The 20,215-nt window shown below is 40.5% G+C and overlaps 1 protein-coding gene across 4 annotated transcripts in view; it reads right to left on the bottom strand.

Moving 5' to 3' along the window:
* Positions 1-20,215, bottom strand: part of LOC126278092 (lysosomal-trafficking regulator) — a 543,055-nt gene that overhangs the window by 146,358 nt on the left and 376,482 nt on the right. For 2 of the 4 annotated variants that reach the window (XM_049977936.1, XM_049977937.1), the window contains exons 38-39: positions 12,394-12,501; positions 20-246 (exon numbers count right to left, since the gene is read on the bottom strand). In XM_049977936.1, coding sequence (XP_049833893.1) covers positions 20-246; positions 12,394-12,501 — 335 coding nt within the window. The remainder of the gene's footprint in view (positions 1-19; positions 247-12,393; positions 12,502-20,215) is intronic. The other 2 variants (XM_049977935.1, XM_049977938.1) reach the window with 1 other exon arrangement.

Here is a 20,215-nt window from a genome sequence, read left to right as displayed (position 1 = left end):
GTCATGTTGCCCCACTCACCTCACGGGTGCGCATCGGCTCCTGGCAAAGCAGCAGCCGCACGACATGCGAACGATCACGCGCCGCCTGGCCGGGTGCGAGCAGCCAACATGCCAGCTGTGCCGCCCGCAAGCGTGCCGCATCTCGCACCACTGACGGTGCTGCACGCTCCACCACCAGCGATAACAGAGCAGCCAGCAACCGTTGGCGGAAGGCACGCTCTGCCTCAGTTGGCACATGCCGCCCTTCTGCAACATTGCCGGAGGAGCTAGGTTGTAATCACAATTTTCCTCAAGTAGTGGTTTATCTCTCGTTCCGAGACCAGAGGTCAGTAAAGAAACCAGATAGGTGAATGGTAAATAGCAAATATTATATTGCTGTTATTCCAACCTGGCAATTCCATTGGTTGATTGTGCCTAGCAATGTTTCTTCCATCCCACAACCCTGTGTTATTTTCCTTTGTTACTACCTCTAACTGTGCAGATGGGAGTTATCCTTATTGTACATTCTCCACTCCCAGAATTATCTTGGCCTCAACTTATGGTAACCCTCTGCCCCCACACCCTCTATCCAAAAGTTTCCTCCCCCTCATCCTACCACCTCTTCCCCTCTCACATTCCCTCATCCGCTGTGTGCACTGCCATCTGCAAGTGTACCTGTCTGTCCTTTCCCCTTCCCTGCTTCCCTCCTTTTCTGCTCTCCTCTCGATTTCCTCCTTTCCTTTTCTGATCTCCTTTTTCACCCCCCCCCCCCCCCCCCCCCCCCGATTGCATATGTAACAGTCTTTTCATTGTGCCTGTTTGCAACTCAGTAGGTCATCTTTATGGTGAGTGGCAATCTATCCTGTTCCTTATACTGTTGAATAAAGACAATTGAGTGTGTAGCGAACTACCATCCTGAGCCACATATGGATTAGCAATTTTATTAATTCCATATTACTGTAGTAACTATAAGCTATCAACCAGCATTACATACAGCTATTATACAATTACAATTTTAAAGTAACAAAACATGAGCTTTCTGGAAAAGTCTAGGAGTTCTATAAGACTACTGTAGTATCATACATCCAACATGAGAATCAATGTCCGAAACTTTCTGGAAGATTAAAACTGCATACCAGACTGGGACTGAGGAGGCAGTGGCCTCACCGAGTAAGCTGTCAGGACATGACTCTCCATCTAGTGCTGAACTTCACAGAATCTATCCTGCATATCTTGCTGAAACTGCACTCGTGGAGCTGTGGTAACACTGTTACTAAGAGTAATGCTCTACAAGTAATGTTCATGGGCTCAACTCTCAGTTGAGCACACAGCATTAACTTACCAATTTACAGTTGTTTACAATTTTCATTTTTAAGTTTTTGAGATATGAGTGTGTCGGTAGCAGATTAGAAGTACTAATGTTTTGGCAACTGATTGTCGTCAATCAGCTAAACTATTAATAGTAATGTATAAGCTGAAAATATTTTAATAGAATCACAAATAAAAAAGTAGTAACAAATAAACTATGTCAACAAAATTAACAAAACTAGACAATTTAAAGACAAGGCTAGAATTGAAGCATACAAATGCCCTTTTTTTAGTGTAAGGACACTGGAGAAATGAGGGGGTTGTGGAAGGCAAAATGGCAGTGAGGTTGGAGGGAGAGAATGAGCGAAAGACACGAGGAGAGGGAGGAGAGGAGGTTGAACACAGGGAGATGGAGGAGGGATTCACATTGCTCAGTTTCCATACAAAAATCTGTTACCTCACTTCTTTCTAGAAGCAGTTTATCAAATTCTCAACAACAGATATCTCATATCCTCTAAAAGAATTGTGGTTTCCACTGATACAAAAAAAGTTTTGCATCATCCCAGTTCCCAGAACTCCTGAAGATAGATGTTGGCTGTAGATATTGTATCACAGACACAGTCCCTTTGACTGTTCAGAGATGTCACTAAACCCGCCCAAAGATGTAAACAACCATGCGCATGAGCAACGCCTGTTAGACTGACGGGGTCCGACAGCTGATCAGTTCCAGTCATTACACCAGGAAGGAGGTACAAGGGTCATGTTGTCTGTAGTTCAAATATGCCTAGACAGTCAATACTGTGCTTCGATCACATTCGCATTGGTACTTTGTGCCACAAAGGGCTCTCAACAAGGGAAGGCATCTTGGAGGGAACCAAAGCAATGTTGTTTGGACATGGAGGAGATAACAAAGAGCCAGGCACTGTCAATGACACACCTTGCTCAGGCCGCCCAAGGGCTACTACTGTAGCGGATGACCGCCACCTACAGGTTATGGCTTGGAGGAACAATGCCGCCATGTTGAATAATGCTTTTTGTGCAGCCACAGGACGTTTTGTTATGACTCAAAACTGTGTGCAATAGGCTGCATGATGTGCAACTTCATTCCCAGTGGCCATGGCGATGTCCATTTTTGCAACCACAACACCATGCAGTGCAGTACAGATGGGCCCAACAAAATGCCGAATGGACGGCTCAGGATTGGCATCACATTCTCTTCACCAATGAGCATCGCATATGCCTTCAATCAGACAATCGTCGGAGATATGTTTGGAGGCAACCCAGTCAGGCTGAATGCCTTATACACACTATCCAGCAAGTGTAGCTATTTTGGGGTGGCATTATATGGGGCCGACGTACGCTGCTGGTGGTCATGGAAGGCACTGTAATGGCTGTACGATACGTTAATGCCATCCTCTGACCGATAGTGCAACCATATCAGCAGCATATCGGCGACAATTCACGCCTCCATCATGCACGTCTTGTGAATGGCTTCCTTCAGGATAATGACAGCACTCGACTAGAGTGGCCAGCACGTTCTCCAGACATTAACCCTATCAAAATGCCTGGGTAGATTGAAAAGGGCTGCTTATGTGTGACGTGACCCACCAACCCGTCTGAGGGATCTCTGCCGAGTTGCCATTGAGGGGTGGGACAATCTGGACCAATAGTGCCTCGATGAACTTGTGGATAGTATGCCATGACAATCACAGACGTGTATCAATGCAAGAGGACGTACTACTGGGTATTACAGGTACCGGTGTGTTCAGCAGTCTGGACCACCACCTCTGAAGGTCTCGCTGTATGGTGGTACAACATGCAATGTGTGGTTTTCATGAGCGATAAAAAGAGCAGAAATGATGTTTATGTTGATCTCTATTCCAATTTTCTGTCCATATTCCGGAACTCTCGGAACCGAGGTGATGCAAACGTTTGTTTGATGTGTGTATGTAATATGTGATGTGACTTGCAATACATGATGTGACTCGCAATATGACACAGAAGCAACCTGCATTGGTGAAGTCTACAGAAACACAGTGGAAGTAACTCAACTGGTTCACACTGGGATGACAGTGATACAAAACCAATACATATGTAAATCATATGGCCTGATGCAACACCGTGCGCTAGTTATCCCACACAGCTGTGTCATATGATACAAATTTCGAATCCTCAGGTATAATTTTTCTATGGATATACACAACTAAATCATATTCAAGGGCAGATGTGACCAGCTTCGTGTGGAGGAAAAGAGCAATGGAAATGAAAGAAACAGGTAAAAAATAGCTGTGAAATTGTTACCGCCATTTTTAATCCCTTTTTTTCATTGTTGCATTTTCTAATTCAGATAACAGCCCTACAGTTTCTGTCTATGATTGTAAAATTCAGTCAAGTGTGAAACTTACTGTACTGTCAGTTTAATAAGTCACCTTTGCAAAACACTAACACGAATTCTTTACAGATGAATGGAAAACTGGTAGAAGCTGACCTTTGGGGAAAAGCAGTTTGGATTCCATAGAAATGTTGGAACATGTGAGGCAATACTGACCCTACAACTTATCTTAGAAGATAGATTAAGGAAAGGCAAACCTACATTTCTGGCATTTGTAGTCCTATAGAAAGCTTTTGACAATGTTGACTGGAATAATCTCTTTCAAATTCTGAAGGTGGCAGGTATAAAATAAATGGAGCAAAAGGCTATTTACAATTTGTACAGAAACCAGATGGCAGTTATAGGAGTCGAGGGGCATGAAAGGGAAGCAGTGGTTGGGAAGGGAGTGAGACAGAGTTGTAGTCTCTCCCCGATGTTGTTCAATCTGTATATTGAGCAAGCAGTAAAGGAAACAAAAGAAAAATTCGGAGTAGGTATTAAAATCCAGGGAGAAGAAATAAAAACTTTGAGGTTCACTGATGACATTGGAATTCTGTCAGAGACAGCAAAGGACTTGGAAGAGCAGTTGAATGGAATGGACAGTGTCTTGAAAGGAGGATATAAGATGAACATCAACAAAAGCAAAACAAGGATAATGGTATGTAGTCAAATTGTCGGGTGATGCTGAGGGAATTGGATTAGGAAATGAGACACTGAAAGTAGTAAAGGAGTTTTGCTATTTGGGGAGCAAAATAACTGATGATGGTTGAAGTAGAGAGGATATAAAATGTAAACTGACAATGGAAAGGAAACTGTTGCTCAAGAAGAGAAATGTGTTAACATTGAGTATAGATTTAAGTGTCAGAAAGTCTTTTCTGGAAGTATTTGTATGGAGTGCAGCCATGCATGGAAGTGCAACATGGATGATACATAGTTTAGACAAAAAGAGAACAGAAGCTTTCAAACTGTGGAGCTACAGAAGAATGCTCAAGATTACATGGGTAGATCACATAACTAATGAGGAGGTACTGAATAGAATTGGGGAGGAGAGGAATTTGTAGCACAACCTGACTAGAACTAATGAGCACGTACTGAATAGAACTGGGGAGAGGAAGAATTTGTGGCACAACTTGACTAAAAGAAGAGATCGGTTGGTAGGATACATTCTGAGGCATCAAGGGATCATCAGTTTAGTATTGTTGGAGGGAAGTGCGGAGGGTAAAAATCATAGAGGGAGACAAAGAGATGAATACACTAAACAGATTCAGAAGGATGTAGGTTGCGGTAATTACTCAGAGATGAAGAAGCTTGCACAGGATACAGCAGTATGGAGAGCAGTCTCTGGACTGAAGAACACTACTACTACTACTACTACTACTACTACTACTACAGGTGAATTGTGTGTGCAGTTGTGGTGCCAATTCCCTCCAGCCACCTACCAAGGTCTCATTGCTTCCATACCATGATGCATCGCTGCTGTTATCTGTGCCAAAAGTGGAAATATCGGCTATTAGGTTTTGGCTGATCAGTGTATGTGTCACAATGCATGCTTTATCTTATCTATGCACTTCTCAATATTATACTATCCATTTTTGGCTGGGTTCTGCCTGCTCTCCAACCACCAGTACCTGGCTGTCTTCAAGCAGACCCTTAGTCAGTGTCTCAATATCCCTAATCACCTGGCCAAGGCTACACTAAGTTTTACAATGTTTGCAATCTGATCCTAGTCTTTCCTGCAGCTGTTGACCTACACCCAGCCCATGACTGTCACCTAGCAGCAAGATCTTCCTTTTCATCTTAGTTTCTGATATGACTCCCAAATTCTTATTAATGATCGGATGTGTCCTACATTCTTCTCAAGCTGTATGAAGGTCCCATCCTTCAACAGGAAACAGGAAATACCTGCTCTTTATCTCAACTGTTACCTTTTACCATATCTCACTTTCTTCACCCCTTACCCCTTTTCCCCTCAACAGCACTAATTCCATTATTGTAGCATCAATCTATGCCTGAAATGTGCCTACATTTCTGTGGAAGAGCCTTATGGGAAATCCTCCTCCAGCATCACTGCAGTCACCCAAGGGGAATTGCTGTTCACAATATAAATGGCAAAAAAGAGCTACAAGTTACACAAGAAAAGCAAGAGCATCTAACTATTAACTAAACATAATATACAGTTTGGTAAAGGTGTTGAACAAGCAAACTATTAATGAAATTACAATGAAATCCAGACCTTTAGCTGCTTACAGGCATTGATAAATATTAACAGGGACAGCAAACTATTATTCTGCAGAGTGCAGCTGCAATATTCAGAATGCATTCTAATGACTAAGATATACATGTATTATGCCAACTGAAGATGGGTGGAAACTAGGAATGTGTCTTGGCATAAATACTACTGTATAAAAAGTGGTTAGCTGTTGCATTTATTCAAGGAATGCTTTATAAATTTATTTAAATTTTCACAATTTTGTTGCTGATTTTGTTCATAAGTGACTTATTTTTTACAGTGTACTTAATTTCCTTGTTCCAGATCCTCAGAACCTTATTTTCTTCCTTCTTCCTAGGGCAGCTATTGCTACCTTTTCTAAGTAGCAACAAGCACTCAGTTTCAGTAGGTGCTACTCCACTATTCAATCTCAGAGTTGTTTTATTCTTTCTTCATCTAATAAGTACTCTATGTACATTCACCTGTAACACTCTTGCCGATTAGGCAGTTCTGCTGCTTTACAAGCCGCATGAGCCAATATTATGCCACCTTCAGATTTAAATATCTCTTAAGTTGGACGAAAACTTACTATTCATGAAGAATTACTCTACTATGTGCACAGTCTCATGCACACTATGTACACTTCTAACCACACCTTTTTCTGCATAAGGTATTTACGAATGAAAGAAATTGTCCAAGGACACTGTCATTATTAATGCACTGGTCCTTCCTACTGGTAAATCTTACCTACTACTGCTTTTTCCCTATTTTTCCAGTGAGTGCAGCTGGTATGCTTCTGTCTCTCAATATTTTTCTTGTTCCATTTCTTTTCATTCAAATCCTCTCGCATTACAGACAGCTACAGTCAGTGATCTACAGTTTTAAGTCTCTCGTCCTTTCTACACTTTGGTCTTCATTGTAGCTTGCATCCAGTGACAGTGCAACTCCTCACTAAAGACTAGAGCTGTCATATGGCATGAATGCCAACTTTGAGTCGTCTGGCATTAATTTTCCAGCAACAGCTTTCTCTTCTATATGTACAGTACACAAAGCACAACTATGTAAGGAAATGTTTACCATGAATTAGGCAAGTAAAAAAGCAAGTGTCAGCAGCAGAACATAAAATGTGCACAAAGCAAAGAGTATTAAGAGTTACTTCACCTTTACTCATGTTGATTATGGAAAGATTTCTGATACGACAATGTCCATGGAATAATTGCTATCAAAGGTAAAGCTGAGTGGGACATGAGTCAAGGTATTTCAACCTTTCCAGATAGACATTGAGGAAATCAACATTCCTCATCAAATACACTCACCAATTACAATGTCACCAAAACAAAGGACATAAAAAAGAAAATCAAAAGTTCTGAATTATGTCACATGAAATTATTTTACTTCCAAAAGAGACACACTAATTCCTTCTTCCAACTGTTACATGGACACTGAAATTATTTGTAGAATTGAAATCAAGAGAGTATAGGTTTGGACCTACATTTGACTCTATATATATTATGTGGAAGTACTTGCTCACTTCCTATAAGTAATTTATTGCAAATTTCTTGAGCTACAAGGTATTCCAAACAGATGGAAAAAGGTGCAGATACACATTTTTCTGGAAGGGTATTCATACAAAGCCTGTCAATAACAGACCTGTAGCAGTGGATTCATGTAACTCCCAAACTTCTAGTTTCAATATTATAAATGAGCAAAACAAACTATTAATTCAAGCCTTGCAATCTCTTAATATTAGTAGCTGACTGGACAGGTGGGCGGGTGTCAATGTAGAAGGGGTGGCAGGAGGGATAAGGGAGGGGGGGGGGGGGTCATCACAGGCAACAGGTGGGTTCCCTTGACATACCACTGTCCATGAATTGTGATGGAGCCTCTAACAATGAATACTGCTCTGTGAATAATAACAGACCATTATGTGTGTTAAAATCTGTACTTTAGATTTATAGACGTTTATTTGTCATACTCATCTCATGGAAAGTAGATCCATATGCCACATTCTGGTTCTTGACATGAAGGAAAATATAGACACTGAAGCATCAAAGACACCGGTATAGGCATGTGCATTCGCATACAGAGTTATATAAACAGGCAGAACACTGCACTGCGGTTGGCAATGCCTCTATAAGAGAACAAGTGTCTGGCGCAGTTGTTAAATCGATTTCTGCTGCTACAATGACAGGTTATCAAGATTTAAAGTGAGTCTGAATGTGGTGTTATAGTCAGTGCACAAACGATGGGACACATCATCTACGAGGTAGTAATGAAGCATGGATTTTGCGTACGACCATTTCACAAATGTACTGTGAGTATCAGGAATCTGGTAAAACATCCAATGTCTGACAACATCACAGCCGGAAAAAATCCTACAAAAACAGGACCAACAACACCTGAAGAGAATCATTCAATGTGACAGAAGTGCAACACTCCTGCAAATTTCTGCAGATTTCAATGCTGGGCCATCAACAAGTGTCAATGTGTGAACCATTCAATGAAACATCATTGATATGGGCTTCTGGAGCCGAAGACCCACTCGTCTACCCTTGATGACCAACGGCACAAAGCTTTTTACCTCGCCTGGGCCTGTCAACACCGACATTAGACTGTTGATGACTGGAAACATGTTGCCTGGTTGGACGAGCCTCATTTCAAATTGTGTCGAGCGGATGGATGTGTATGTGAATGGGAAGGGACATACTCAGGAAGCCTGGGTGACAGTAGGGGACTGTTCAAGCTGGTGAAGGCTCTGTAATGGTGTGGGGTGAGTGCAGCTGGAGTGATATGGGACCCTTCATACATCTAGACAGATGACATGTAAGTAAGCATCCTATCTGATCACCTGCCATCCATTCATGCCCATTGTGCATTCTGCCAGACTTGGGCACTTCCAGCAGGACAATGTGACACCCCATACATCCAGAATTGCTACAAAGTGTCTCCAGAAACTCTCTTCTGAGTTTAAACACTTCCGCTGGTGACCAAACACCCCAGACATTAACATTATTGAGCATACCTGGGAAGCCTTGCAACGTGCTGTTCACGAGAGACCTCCTCCTCCTCACACTCTTACGGATTTATGGACAGCCCTGCAATATTCATAGTGTCAATTCCCTCCATCACTACTTCAGACATTAGTCGAGTCCATGCCACATCATGTTGCTGCACTTGCGACACTTATGCGTCCTTTTGGGGGCCCTACATGTTATTAGGCAGATGTACCAGTTTCTTTAGCTCTTCAGTGTATTATGAGAATGATAATTTTTTTGGGTAATGTACTTCTGTCTGATATTAATATTAAAATATGATTTCAATACATCATGAACCATGGACCTTGCCATTGGTGGGGAGGCTTGCGTGCCTCAGCGATACAGATGGCCATACCGTAGGTACAACCACAATGGAGGGGTATCTGTTGAGAGGCCAGATAAACGTGTGGTTCCTGAAGAGGGGCAGCAGCCTTTTCAGTGGTTGCAAGCACAACAGTCTGGATGACTGACTGATCTGGCCTTGTAACAATAACCAAAATGGCCTTGCTGTGCTGGTACTGCGAACGGTTGAAAGCAAGGGGAAACTACGGCCGTAATTTTTCCCAAGGGCATGCAGGTTTACCGTATGATTAAATTATGATGGCATCCTCTTGGGTAAAATATTCCGGAGGTAAAATAGTCCCCCATTTGGATCTCTGGGCGGGGACTACTCAAGAGGATGTCGTTATCAGGAGAAAGAAAACTGGCGTTCTACAGATCGGAGTGTAGAATGTCAGATCCCTTAATCGGGCAGGTAGGTTAGAAAATTTCAAAAGGGAAATGGATAGGTTAAAGTTAGATATAGTGGGAATTAGTGAAGTTCGGTGGCAGGAGGAACAAGACTTCTGGTCAGGTGATTACAGGGTTATAAACACAAAATCAGATAGGGGGAATGCAGGAGTGGGTTTAATAATGAATAGGAAAATAGGAATGTGGGTACGCTACTACAAACAGCATAGTGAACACATTATTGTGGCCAAGATAGATACAAAGCCCACACCTACTACAGTAGTACAAGTTTATATGCCAACTAGCTCTGCAGATGATGAAGAAATTGAAGAAATGTATGATGAAATGAAAGAAATTATTCTGATAGTGAAGGGAGACGAAAATTTAATAGTCAGGGGTGACTGGAATTCGAGTGTAGGAAAAGGGAGAGAAGGAAACATAGTAGGTGAATATGGATTGGGGCTAAGAAATGAAAGAGGAAGTCGCCTGGTAGAATGTTGCACAGAGCACAACTTAATCACAGCTAACACTTGGTTTAAGAATCATGAAAGAAGGTTGTATACATGGAAGAACCCTGGAGATACTAAAAGGTATCAGATAGATTATATTATGGTAAGACAGAGATTTAGGAACCAGGTTTTAAATTGTAAGACATTTCCAGGGGCAGATGTGGACTCTGACCACAATCTGTTGGTTATGAGCTGTAGATTAAAACTGAAGAAACTGCAAAAAGGTGGGAATTTAAGGAGATGGGACCTGGATAAACTGAAAGAACCAGAGGTTTTACAGAGTTTCAGGGAGAGCATAAGGGAACAATTGACAAGAATGGGGGAAAGAAATACAGTAGAAGAAGAATGGGTAGCTATGAGGGATGAAGTAGTGAAGGCAGCAGAGGATCAAGTAGGTAAAAAGACGAGGGCAAGTAGAAATCCTTGGGTAACAGAAGAAATATTGAATTTAATTGATGAAAGGAGAAAATATAAAAATGCAGAAAATGAAGCAGGCAAAAAGGAATACAGACGTCTCAAAAATGAGATCGACAGGAAGTGCAAAATGGCTAAGCAGGGATGGCTAGAGGGCAAATGTAAGGATTTAGAGGCTTATCTCACGAGGGGTAAGATAGATACTGCCTACAGGAAAATTAAAGAGACCTTTGGAGATAAGAGAACCACTTGTATGAACATAAAGAGCTCAGATGGGAACCCAGTTCTAAGCAAAGAAGGGAAAGCAGAAAGGTGGAAAGAGTCTATAGAGGGTCTATACAGGGGTGATGTACTTGAGGACAATATTATGGAAATGGAAGAGGATGTAGATGAAGATGAAATGGCAGATACAATACTGCGTGAAGAGTTTGACAGAGCACTGAAAGACCTGAGTTGAAACAAGGCACCCGGAGTAGACAACATACCATTGGAACTACTGACGGCCTGACCAAACTCTACCATATGGTGAGCAAGATGTATGAAACAGGCGAAATACCCTCAGACTTCAAGAAGAATATAATAATTCCAATCACAAAGAAAGCACGTGTTGACAGATGTTAAAATTACCGACAATCAGTTTAATAAGCCAGAGCTGCAAAATACTAACATGAATTCTTTACAGACGAATGGAAAAACTAGTAGAAGCCGGCCTCAGGTAAGATCAGTTTGGATTCTGTAGAAATACTGGAACACGTGAGGCAATACTGACCTTACGACTTATCTTAGAAGAAATGTTGATTGGAATACTCTCTTTCAAATTCTGAAGGTGGCAGGGGTAAAATACATGGAGCGAAATGCTATTTACAATTTGTACAGAAACCAGATGACAGTAATAAGAGTCGAGGGACATGAAAGGGAAGCAGTTGTTGGGAAGGGAGTGAGACAGGGTTGTTGTCTCTCCCCGATGTTATTCAATCTGTATATTGAGCAAGCAGTGAAGGAAACAAAAGAAAAATTTGGAGTAGGTATTAAATCCATGGAGAAGAAATAAAAACTTTGTGGTTCGCCGATGACATCGTAATTCTGTCAGAGACAGCAAAGGACTTGGAAGAGCAGTTGAACGGAATGGATAGTGTCTTGGAAGGAGGCTATAAGATGAACATCAACAAAAGCAAAACGAGGATAATGGAATGTAGTCGAAGTAAGTCGGGTGATGCTGAGGGAATTAGATTAGGAAAGATGCTGAAGATTAGATGGGTAGATCACATAACTAATGAAGAAGTATTGAATAGGATTGGGGGGAAGAGATATTTGTGGCACAACTTGACCAGAAGAAGGGATCGGTTGGTAGGACATGTTCTGAGGCATCAAGGGATCACCAATTTAGTATTGGAGGGCAGCAATCGTAGAGGGAGACCAAGAGATGAATACACTAAGCAGATTCAGAAGGATGTAAGGTTCAGTAGTAACTGGAAGATCAGGAAGCTTGCACAGGATAGAGTAGCATGGAGAGCTGCATCAAACCAGTCTCAGGAGTGAAGACCACAACAACAACAACAACAACAACACTTTTGTGTGGAAATGGCTTAACTACTCAAGTCAAGGAACAACTGCTACTGGAAATGTCAGAGGGGTTAAAATAAATATTTACACAAAAGGAAAGGAACCACTGTAATGGAATTCCATCTCTCAAGCTGTGTATGATGATTCATTATAACAGGTCAAGCCCTTTCCATCAGTTTACTGTAGAACAAATTTTATTCTAGGTTATTTTTTTCCCTTTGGAGGGTGAAAGTTATCTGTATGAATCAACATGGATAACACAAGTAATAACCATACCTTTTGTTGATCGGACAGATGCAGCAGCCTGTTGAAAAATATGTCCAAGTTGATGATGCATTCCTTGACTTCTGGAAGGTGTCTGTGGTTGTTCAGCACTTCTGCCTGCTGAACAAAGTATGACTTAGAATACTGGAAGAACTTTGTAAGTGAAGTTATGAAGTCAAAAACACCAAAAAATTGAACCAAAATACAGTTAGAGGTGCAGAGATTCACTATTTAGTAAAATGGCTTGCAGTTGATCCTCTACCAGAAGAAGAGGGAGATAGAAGATCAAGAAGAAGAAGAAGAAGAAGAAGCAGAGGGGGAAGGTGGAAAAGAGGAACAATGGAAGGGTAATACACTGAAAATCATAAGCCCCAAAGGAGTTTAATGATTCAAGAATGCTATACAGAAAAAAATTCTTCCAATTTGTATGGGAATGGAATCTAGCACTTAAATTACTAATTGAATTTTAAACAACAGGAAAGGAAAATAGCTCCTAGGAAATGCTTTAAAGATGGAAAAAATAATAGCCACTGTATGGACAGATTCATCATACAGGAAGGCCAAAAATACTTTCAATGAATTTAAAAATAGAGATATCAATACAATGACTAGAAAACAAATTCCACTGCTAAGCATGGAAATGTGCACAGATTGGTAAAAACAGCACATCGAGTGCCGCTACAGAGTGTGAAGTAACAAGCTGATGGAGCTTTGAGAGACTTGTGTTAAAACAAGGCAGTAAGCACAGTTACCTGACTTTTGGAATTTTTTTGCCCATCGGCAGCGTCATATCGACAGGAAGGGTCAACGTTGGTAGCCCTGCGCCTGCTATATGGATGTTTGAGTCACAGCTCCCATACAAGATAAGTAATTTTAGTAGTAATAAACTGTTTTTAACCCTTTTTTAACTAATTTATTACGTTAATTATAGTGCTCTTCAAGCGTACCATTAAAAGTTTTTGGTCTTACTCGTGTATTTTCACAGTAATCACGCAAAGTTCGTTTTGTTTACACATCACGTCCAGGCCGAACTTTTGAGCTTTCAGACTAAACTTCATACCGCAATTTTAAGTGCATTTATTCATAGTTTAGTGTGCCAAATACGTTTGCTACCCCTTTATATCTGTAGAGTATCGTCATCTCTTAAGTAATTTCCAGTAAGAAACTTCTGAACCATTGTTTACATTGTCGCAAGTAGGTCTAATTTTTTGTACATGTATTTTCATTGTTTTCTGGTAACTTAATTGTCTTTCTGTCACTAAAATCGATTTGTACCATGAGTGTAAAGTGCCTGACGTGCTGTAGAATCGTTAGCTCCGGGGTCTGGTGTGATGGATGTAGTAACTTTTTTCATTGGGGAGATTGTAGTGGCGTGGGAATTGGGAAAATGAGCGAGACTCATCAGTGGTTCTGTAGGCTATGCAGTAGAGATAGAAAGATTGTGGAACAGGAGGGGAAAATTGCTGCCCTTCAGGCCGAGTTAGATGAGGCTAGACGATAACTGTGCAGGTTAAGGGGGGAGAAGGGTAAACAGGGGTGCGAAGTGGCAACAGGCATAAGGAACAGGCCAAGAAATTCTTCTGACAGCTTCGTTATTAATGTACAAAATAGGTTTGACCTATTGCCTCAGTCGGAAACTGATGAGCCTCTCACAGAAGTAGATGATGTAGACATGGCTCAACAAGCTTTCAGCAGCAAATTGAATAAGAAGGTAGGGAAGTGTGCAAAGAGAAAGAAAGTCTTGTTGCTAGGTAGCTCGCATGCTAGGGGTGTGGGCCAACTTCTGCAAGATGAATTAGGGTCAGAATACCAGGTCACAAGTTTTTTCAAACCTAGTGCTGAACTGGGGCAGGTTACAGAGGATTTAGGTTCACTATGTAGAGGCTTTACTAAGGAAGATACCGTGGTTATTGTGGGTGGGCCGGGCAACAGTATTGACAGAGATCTGGGGTACAGCATAGAGTGTGACCTGGCAAATATTGCATCGGCATCGAGTCGTACCAGTGTTGGGTTTGTGTCGGTTCTGGAGTGCCACGACCGGACTCATTTGAGCTCTTCTGTCAGGAGAGTTAATTTGGAGTTGGAACGGCTACTTGGATCTGATGTGGGGTCACACATTGGTGTGGTTCCTGTTGATTCACTCTGTAGGTGGGACTATACTAGACATGGCCTACACCTCAACAAGAAGGGGAAGGGTAAACTGGCTGGGCTGATAGCAGGAAATTTAAAGGGGGGAGGAACTACATCTCATGGTGGTAACTCTTTTTTAGTGTAAGATCAGTGTCCAGTGGGAAACTCAGCCAGGCAAGTACTAAAGATGTTAAAAAAGTTCAAGTTACTCACAAAAGTAAAATGAAAAATGTTAGTATATTTCATCAAAATATTGGGGGATTGAAGAATAAAATTGATGAGCTTCTGTTTTGTTTAGAAGATATAGAAACTGAGAATGTAATAGATGTACTATGCCTGTCTGAGCATCACATTGTCACTGATATGCAAAAGGTTAGCATCAATGGGTACAAATTAGCTGCACATGTAAGTAGAGATAATATGATGAGAGGAGGAGTTGCCATATATGTCAAAAGCTTCCACAGCGCAAAACATTTAGAAACTAAAAAATTTTGTGTAGAGCAACATATGGAAGCCTGTGCCACTGAACTAGAACTAAATTGTAACAGTGTATAGGGCCCCCTCAGGGAATTTCCAGCTATTTCTAGAAAACTTGGATGCTTTGTTGTGCTATCTGTCAGACAGGGGGAAGCAAATTATTTGTGGGGATTTCAATGTTGATTCCCTGAAAGAGTGTAATAGGTAGAATGACCTTGTAGTATTACTCAGTTCTTTCAATTTGAGCTCCGTTATTGATTTTCCTACTCGGATAACAAAGAACAGGAGGACATTGATAGATAACTTTTTTATAGACCAAGATACGTTTAAGGACATAAATGCTTATCCTGTTGAGAATGGTCTTTCAGATCATGGTGCACAGCTAGTTACAGTACATGGCATAGCTCCATGCAGTATATCAAATCAGAATTTCAAAGCAGTGCGTTCAATTAACAATATAAATACTGCAAACTTTAGGGAAAGCCTAAAGGAGCTAGACTGGGATGAAGTGTATACAGAACCCGATGCAAACTTGAAATATAACTTATTTCATGATACATTTTTAAGGGTATTTGAAAATTGTTTTCCCAAGAAAACAGTGAAACATAATTCCAAGAAAACATATAAAAAACCTTGGCTAACTAAAGGAATAAGAATATCTTGCAACCATAAAAGAGAACTGTATCTAACAGCAAGAGGGAGTACTGACCCCGAAATTGTTCAATATTATAAAAACTATTGTGCGGTACTAAGAAAAGTTATTAAAAAGTCCAGAAGCATATGTATCATGTCTGAGATCAGTTAACTCTGTTAATAAAATTAAAGCAATTTGGAATATTATTGAAAGGAAAACAGGGCAACCAAGAGCACAGGAAGACTTTAGTGCCATAAAACTGAATGACAAGTGTACTAACAAACAATCTGAAATTGGAAATATTTTCAATAATCATTTTTTAAATGTTGTGGAGAAAGTAGGATCTAGATTTTCACTAGAAGAGGCAAGGCTTCTAATAGAAGAGGCCATACCTGTGCAGTTTGAAACAACTGTATTTCCACGAACCTCTCCCTCTGAAATCAGTAAAGTAATAAACTCACTGAAAAGTAAAAGCTCTTACGGAATTGATGGCATTTCCAGCAAGATACTTAAAGCTTGTTCCCCACAGATAAGTAGGATTCTCAGCCACGTATGTAATACCTCTTTGGAGCAGGGTGTTTTCCCCGATAGACTGAAATACGCCATCGTAAAACCATTGCATAAAAAGGGGGATACGTCGGATGTCAACAACTATTGCCCAATCTCTCTTCTGACAGCTCTATCAAAAATTTTTGAGAAAGTAATGTATTCAAGAGTAGCCTCCTATATACGTAAAAATAAAGTACTAACAAAATGTCAGTTTGGTTTTCAGAAAGACTTTTCAACAGAAAATGCTATATACGCTTTCACTGATCAAATATTAAATGCTCTGAATAACCAGACATCACCCATTGGTATTTTATGTGATCTCTCAAAGGCCTTTGACTGTGTAAATCATGGAATTCTTTTAGATAAGCTAAATCATTATGGTTTGAGGGGGGCAGTGCACAAATGGTTTAATTCATACTTAACTGGAAGAATGCAGAAAGTTGAAATAAGTGGTTCATGTAATGTTAATACAACAGCTGATTCCTCAAACTGGGTGGCTATCAAGTACAGGGTCCCACAGGGTTCAGTCTTAGGTCCTTTACTGTTCTTGATATACATTAATGATTTACCATTCCATATTGATGAAGATGCAAAGTTAGTTCTTTTTGCTGATGATACAAGTATAGTAATAACATCCAAAAACCAAGAACTAAGTGATGTAATTGTAAATGATGTTTTTCACAAAATTATTAAGTGGTTCTCAGCAAACGGACTCTCTTTAAATTTTGATAAAACACAGTATATACAGTTCCGTACAGTAAATGGCACAACTCCAGTAATAAATATAGACTTTGAACAGAAGTCTGTAGCTAAGGTAAAATTTTTAGGTGTGTCCATTGATGAGAGGTTAAACTCGAAGCAACACATTGATGGTATGCTGAAACGTCTGAGTTCAGCTACATATGCTATTAGGGTTACTGCAAATTTTGGTGATAAGAATCTCAGTAAATTAGCTTACTATGCCTACTTTCATTCACTGCTTTCGTATGCTATCATATTCTGGGGTAATTCATCATTGAGTAGAAAAGTATTCATTGCTCAAAAACGTGTAGTCAGAATAATTGCTGGAGCCCACCCACAGGCATCCTGCAGACATCTATTTAAGGATCTAGGGATCCTCACAGTAACCTCACAGTATATATATTAACTTATGAAATTTGTTGTTAATAATCCAGCCCAGTTCAAAAGTAATAGCAGTGTGCATAGCTATAACACCAGGAGAAAGGATGATCTTCACTATGTAGGGTTAAATCTGACTTTGGCACAGAAGGGGGTAAATTATGCTGCCACAAAAGTCTTTGGTCACCTACCAAACAGCATCAAAAGCCTGACAGATAGTCAACCAACATTTAAAAATAAATTAAAAGAATTTCTAGATGACAACTCCTCCTACTCATTGTCTGAATTTTTAGATATAAATTAAGGGAGGAAAAAAAAAACTAACTTAAGCGTTAGTGTCATGCAATATTTTGTGTAATGTAATATCTTGTACAGACATCTTTCATTAACCTGACACATTCCACATAATTACGAAGTGTCGTATTCATGATCTATGGAACAAGTATTAATCTAATCTAATCTAATCTAATCTAACATCGTTGAGCAAAACAGCTGTCACACAATTATTCCAGACAATCTATAGTCTACAAGACCAGCCACATTCCTTCAGACTTTAAAATGAATGTTGATGTATGTCTGAATGCAATGTAAATACAGGAATCCCTATGTTGAACAGAGGCCTACACTAATGATCAAAAACACTTCGACCACATGCTTAATAGTAAGTCAACCCACAAATGCCATACTTGGCAGCAATTCTATGTCACAAGGATTTGATAAGTACTTGATAAATTTCTGGAGTCATATGGAACCATATGTCTACAGACAGCTCATGCTATAATGCTCTTTCCCACTGGACTACTTCTCATGAGCAGGTTCAATCAGGTTCGAGGAAAGAGCCACTTTGTAGATCAGTACATATTTGATCTCAATATTGATGTATTTTTGTGGATGACATGTAAAGAATACAGTCCACTTTGTATTTATTAATATGAATACAATTTTGTATGGAATCTTTGCTTGGTGCCAAGAGCAATAGTTGAGTAGAGGGTTGGGGTTTCTCTCTTTTGTGATACTTAAAATCACCTCTAATTATGACCCTCAAATGAGGGGCCAGAACCAACAACCAACTAGAGCTATTAAGCCACACACCAAATAGTGCTCTGCAAGTCTTAAAACTACACACGTTTCGTACCTGGAAATGTGACCCTGGTCAACTTCGTATATGGTGAAGTATAACCTCATATGGAGACCAACAACTAAATGCAGTAAGTGAGACACTTTAACTGGTGTAAAATATACCAAGCATTAGCTCAAGTGCAGTTCAGACCAGTCTTCAAGCTTATAAACAGGAACTGCAAATAACAACCGCTGACTAATATTATAACAGATATCATTTCCAGTTAGATACCACAGTTACTGCCTCTATCTGCCCCACTTAACTTCAGAAACCAGAGACACCAGATAAAACTAATTTGGAAACCCTCTGAAGCACAAACAATTAGTCAGTTTAGTGGTAAAATGACAAATATAAGCACCAATGTGTAGTGACTTGGTGGACTAAGCTGCTTCAATTCCAGGTGCACTGAATATAACCACAAGCAGTGTCACCCTATGACTGTATAGTGATGATGATGAAGTCCCATACTCCATAACAGAGCGTAGGGGACGATGCAGGAGACCCGCACCGCCATACTAGGCAAGGCCATAGTGTAGTTGGTTTGCCATTGCTTTCCTCCGACCATAATGGGTATGAATGATGATGATGATGATGATGATGATGATGATGATGATGAAGATGATGATGATGAAGACGACGACGACGACGACGACGACGACGACGACACAACAACAACAACACCCAGTCATCTTGAGGCAGGTGAAAATCCCTGACCCCGGGAATTGAACCTGGGACCCCGTGCTTGGGAAGCAGGAGCGCTACCGCGAGACCACGAGCTGTGGACTATTACTGTATAGTAACACACAATTTACAAGGTGACAATTACTGAAATTAGTTACAAACTATGGTGTGCACACACTTCATTCAACATGTAAACATGCCTACAGATATTTGGATTTAGGTTATAATATGTTCGATATGCCTGCCGTCATTGGTAATGATGTGATGCAGACGAACAGTGAAATTCGACACGGACTGCTGGAGTGTCGGAACATCGATGCAGTCGATGACCTCCTGAATGCCTGTTTTCAGCTCAGAAAGGGTTTTGGGGTTTTTGTTATACATCTTCTCTTTAATGTTGCCCCACAAAAAGGAGTCGCACATGTTTAGATCTGGAGAAGATGGTGGGCAATAAAGGTCCATGCCAGTGGCCTCTGGGTACCCCAGAGCCAGAATGAGCTCCCATAAGTGCTCTCCAGGACATCAAACATTCTCTTGCTTCAATGGGGCCGAGCTCGTCTTCCATGAACCATATCTTGCAAAATCAGAGTCACTATGGATAATGGGGATGAAATCATCTTTCAGAACCTTCACATACCATTCAGTAGTCACCGTGCCATCAAGGAACATTGCACAGATTATTCTGTGACTGGACATCACACACCACACAGTCACCCACTGAGGGTGAAGAGACTTCTCGATCATGAAAATTGGGTTCTCAGTTCCCCAAATACGCCAATTTTGCTTACTGACAAACCTATCCAAATGAATGAGGGCTTCATCATTAAATCAAACCATGCATGTGAATACTAATCCCTATCATGCCCCACAGCCAACCATGTAGTTTGAATGCCATATCGCAAACCATACAGAAGTTATGACGATTTTATTTCATACAGTTCAATAACTGTCACCCTGTAAGTAAACACTTGTAACCAAAGGAAAGCCCCTTCAACAGATATGCTTATAAGTGAACCAAAACTGGTCTTCTTCATGAATTGTACTAAAACCGACAGACTTGTACAAGGTAAAACGACAATCACATATTATTTACTAACACACAATTTAAGGAAACACTTGCAACG

Source organism: Schistocerca gregaria, chromosome 6 (genome assembly GCF_023897955.1).
Source record: "Schistocerca gregaria isolate iqSchGreg1 chromosome 6, iqSchGreg1.2, whole genome shotgun sequence".
In the NCBI taxonomy this organism is placed as follows: domain Eukaryota; kingdom Metazoa; phylum Arthropoda; class Insecta; order Orthoptera; family Acrididae; genus Schistocerca; species Schistocerca gregaria.
This window is presented reverse-complemented; position numbering and strand designations above follow the sequence as displayed.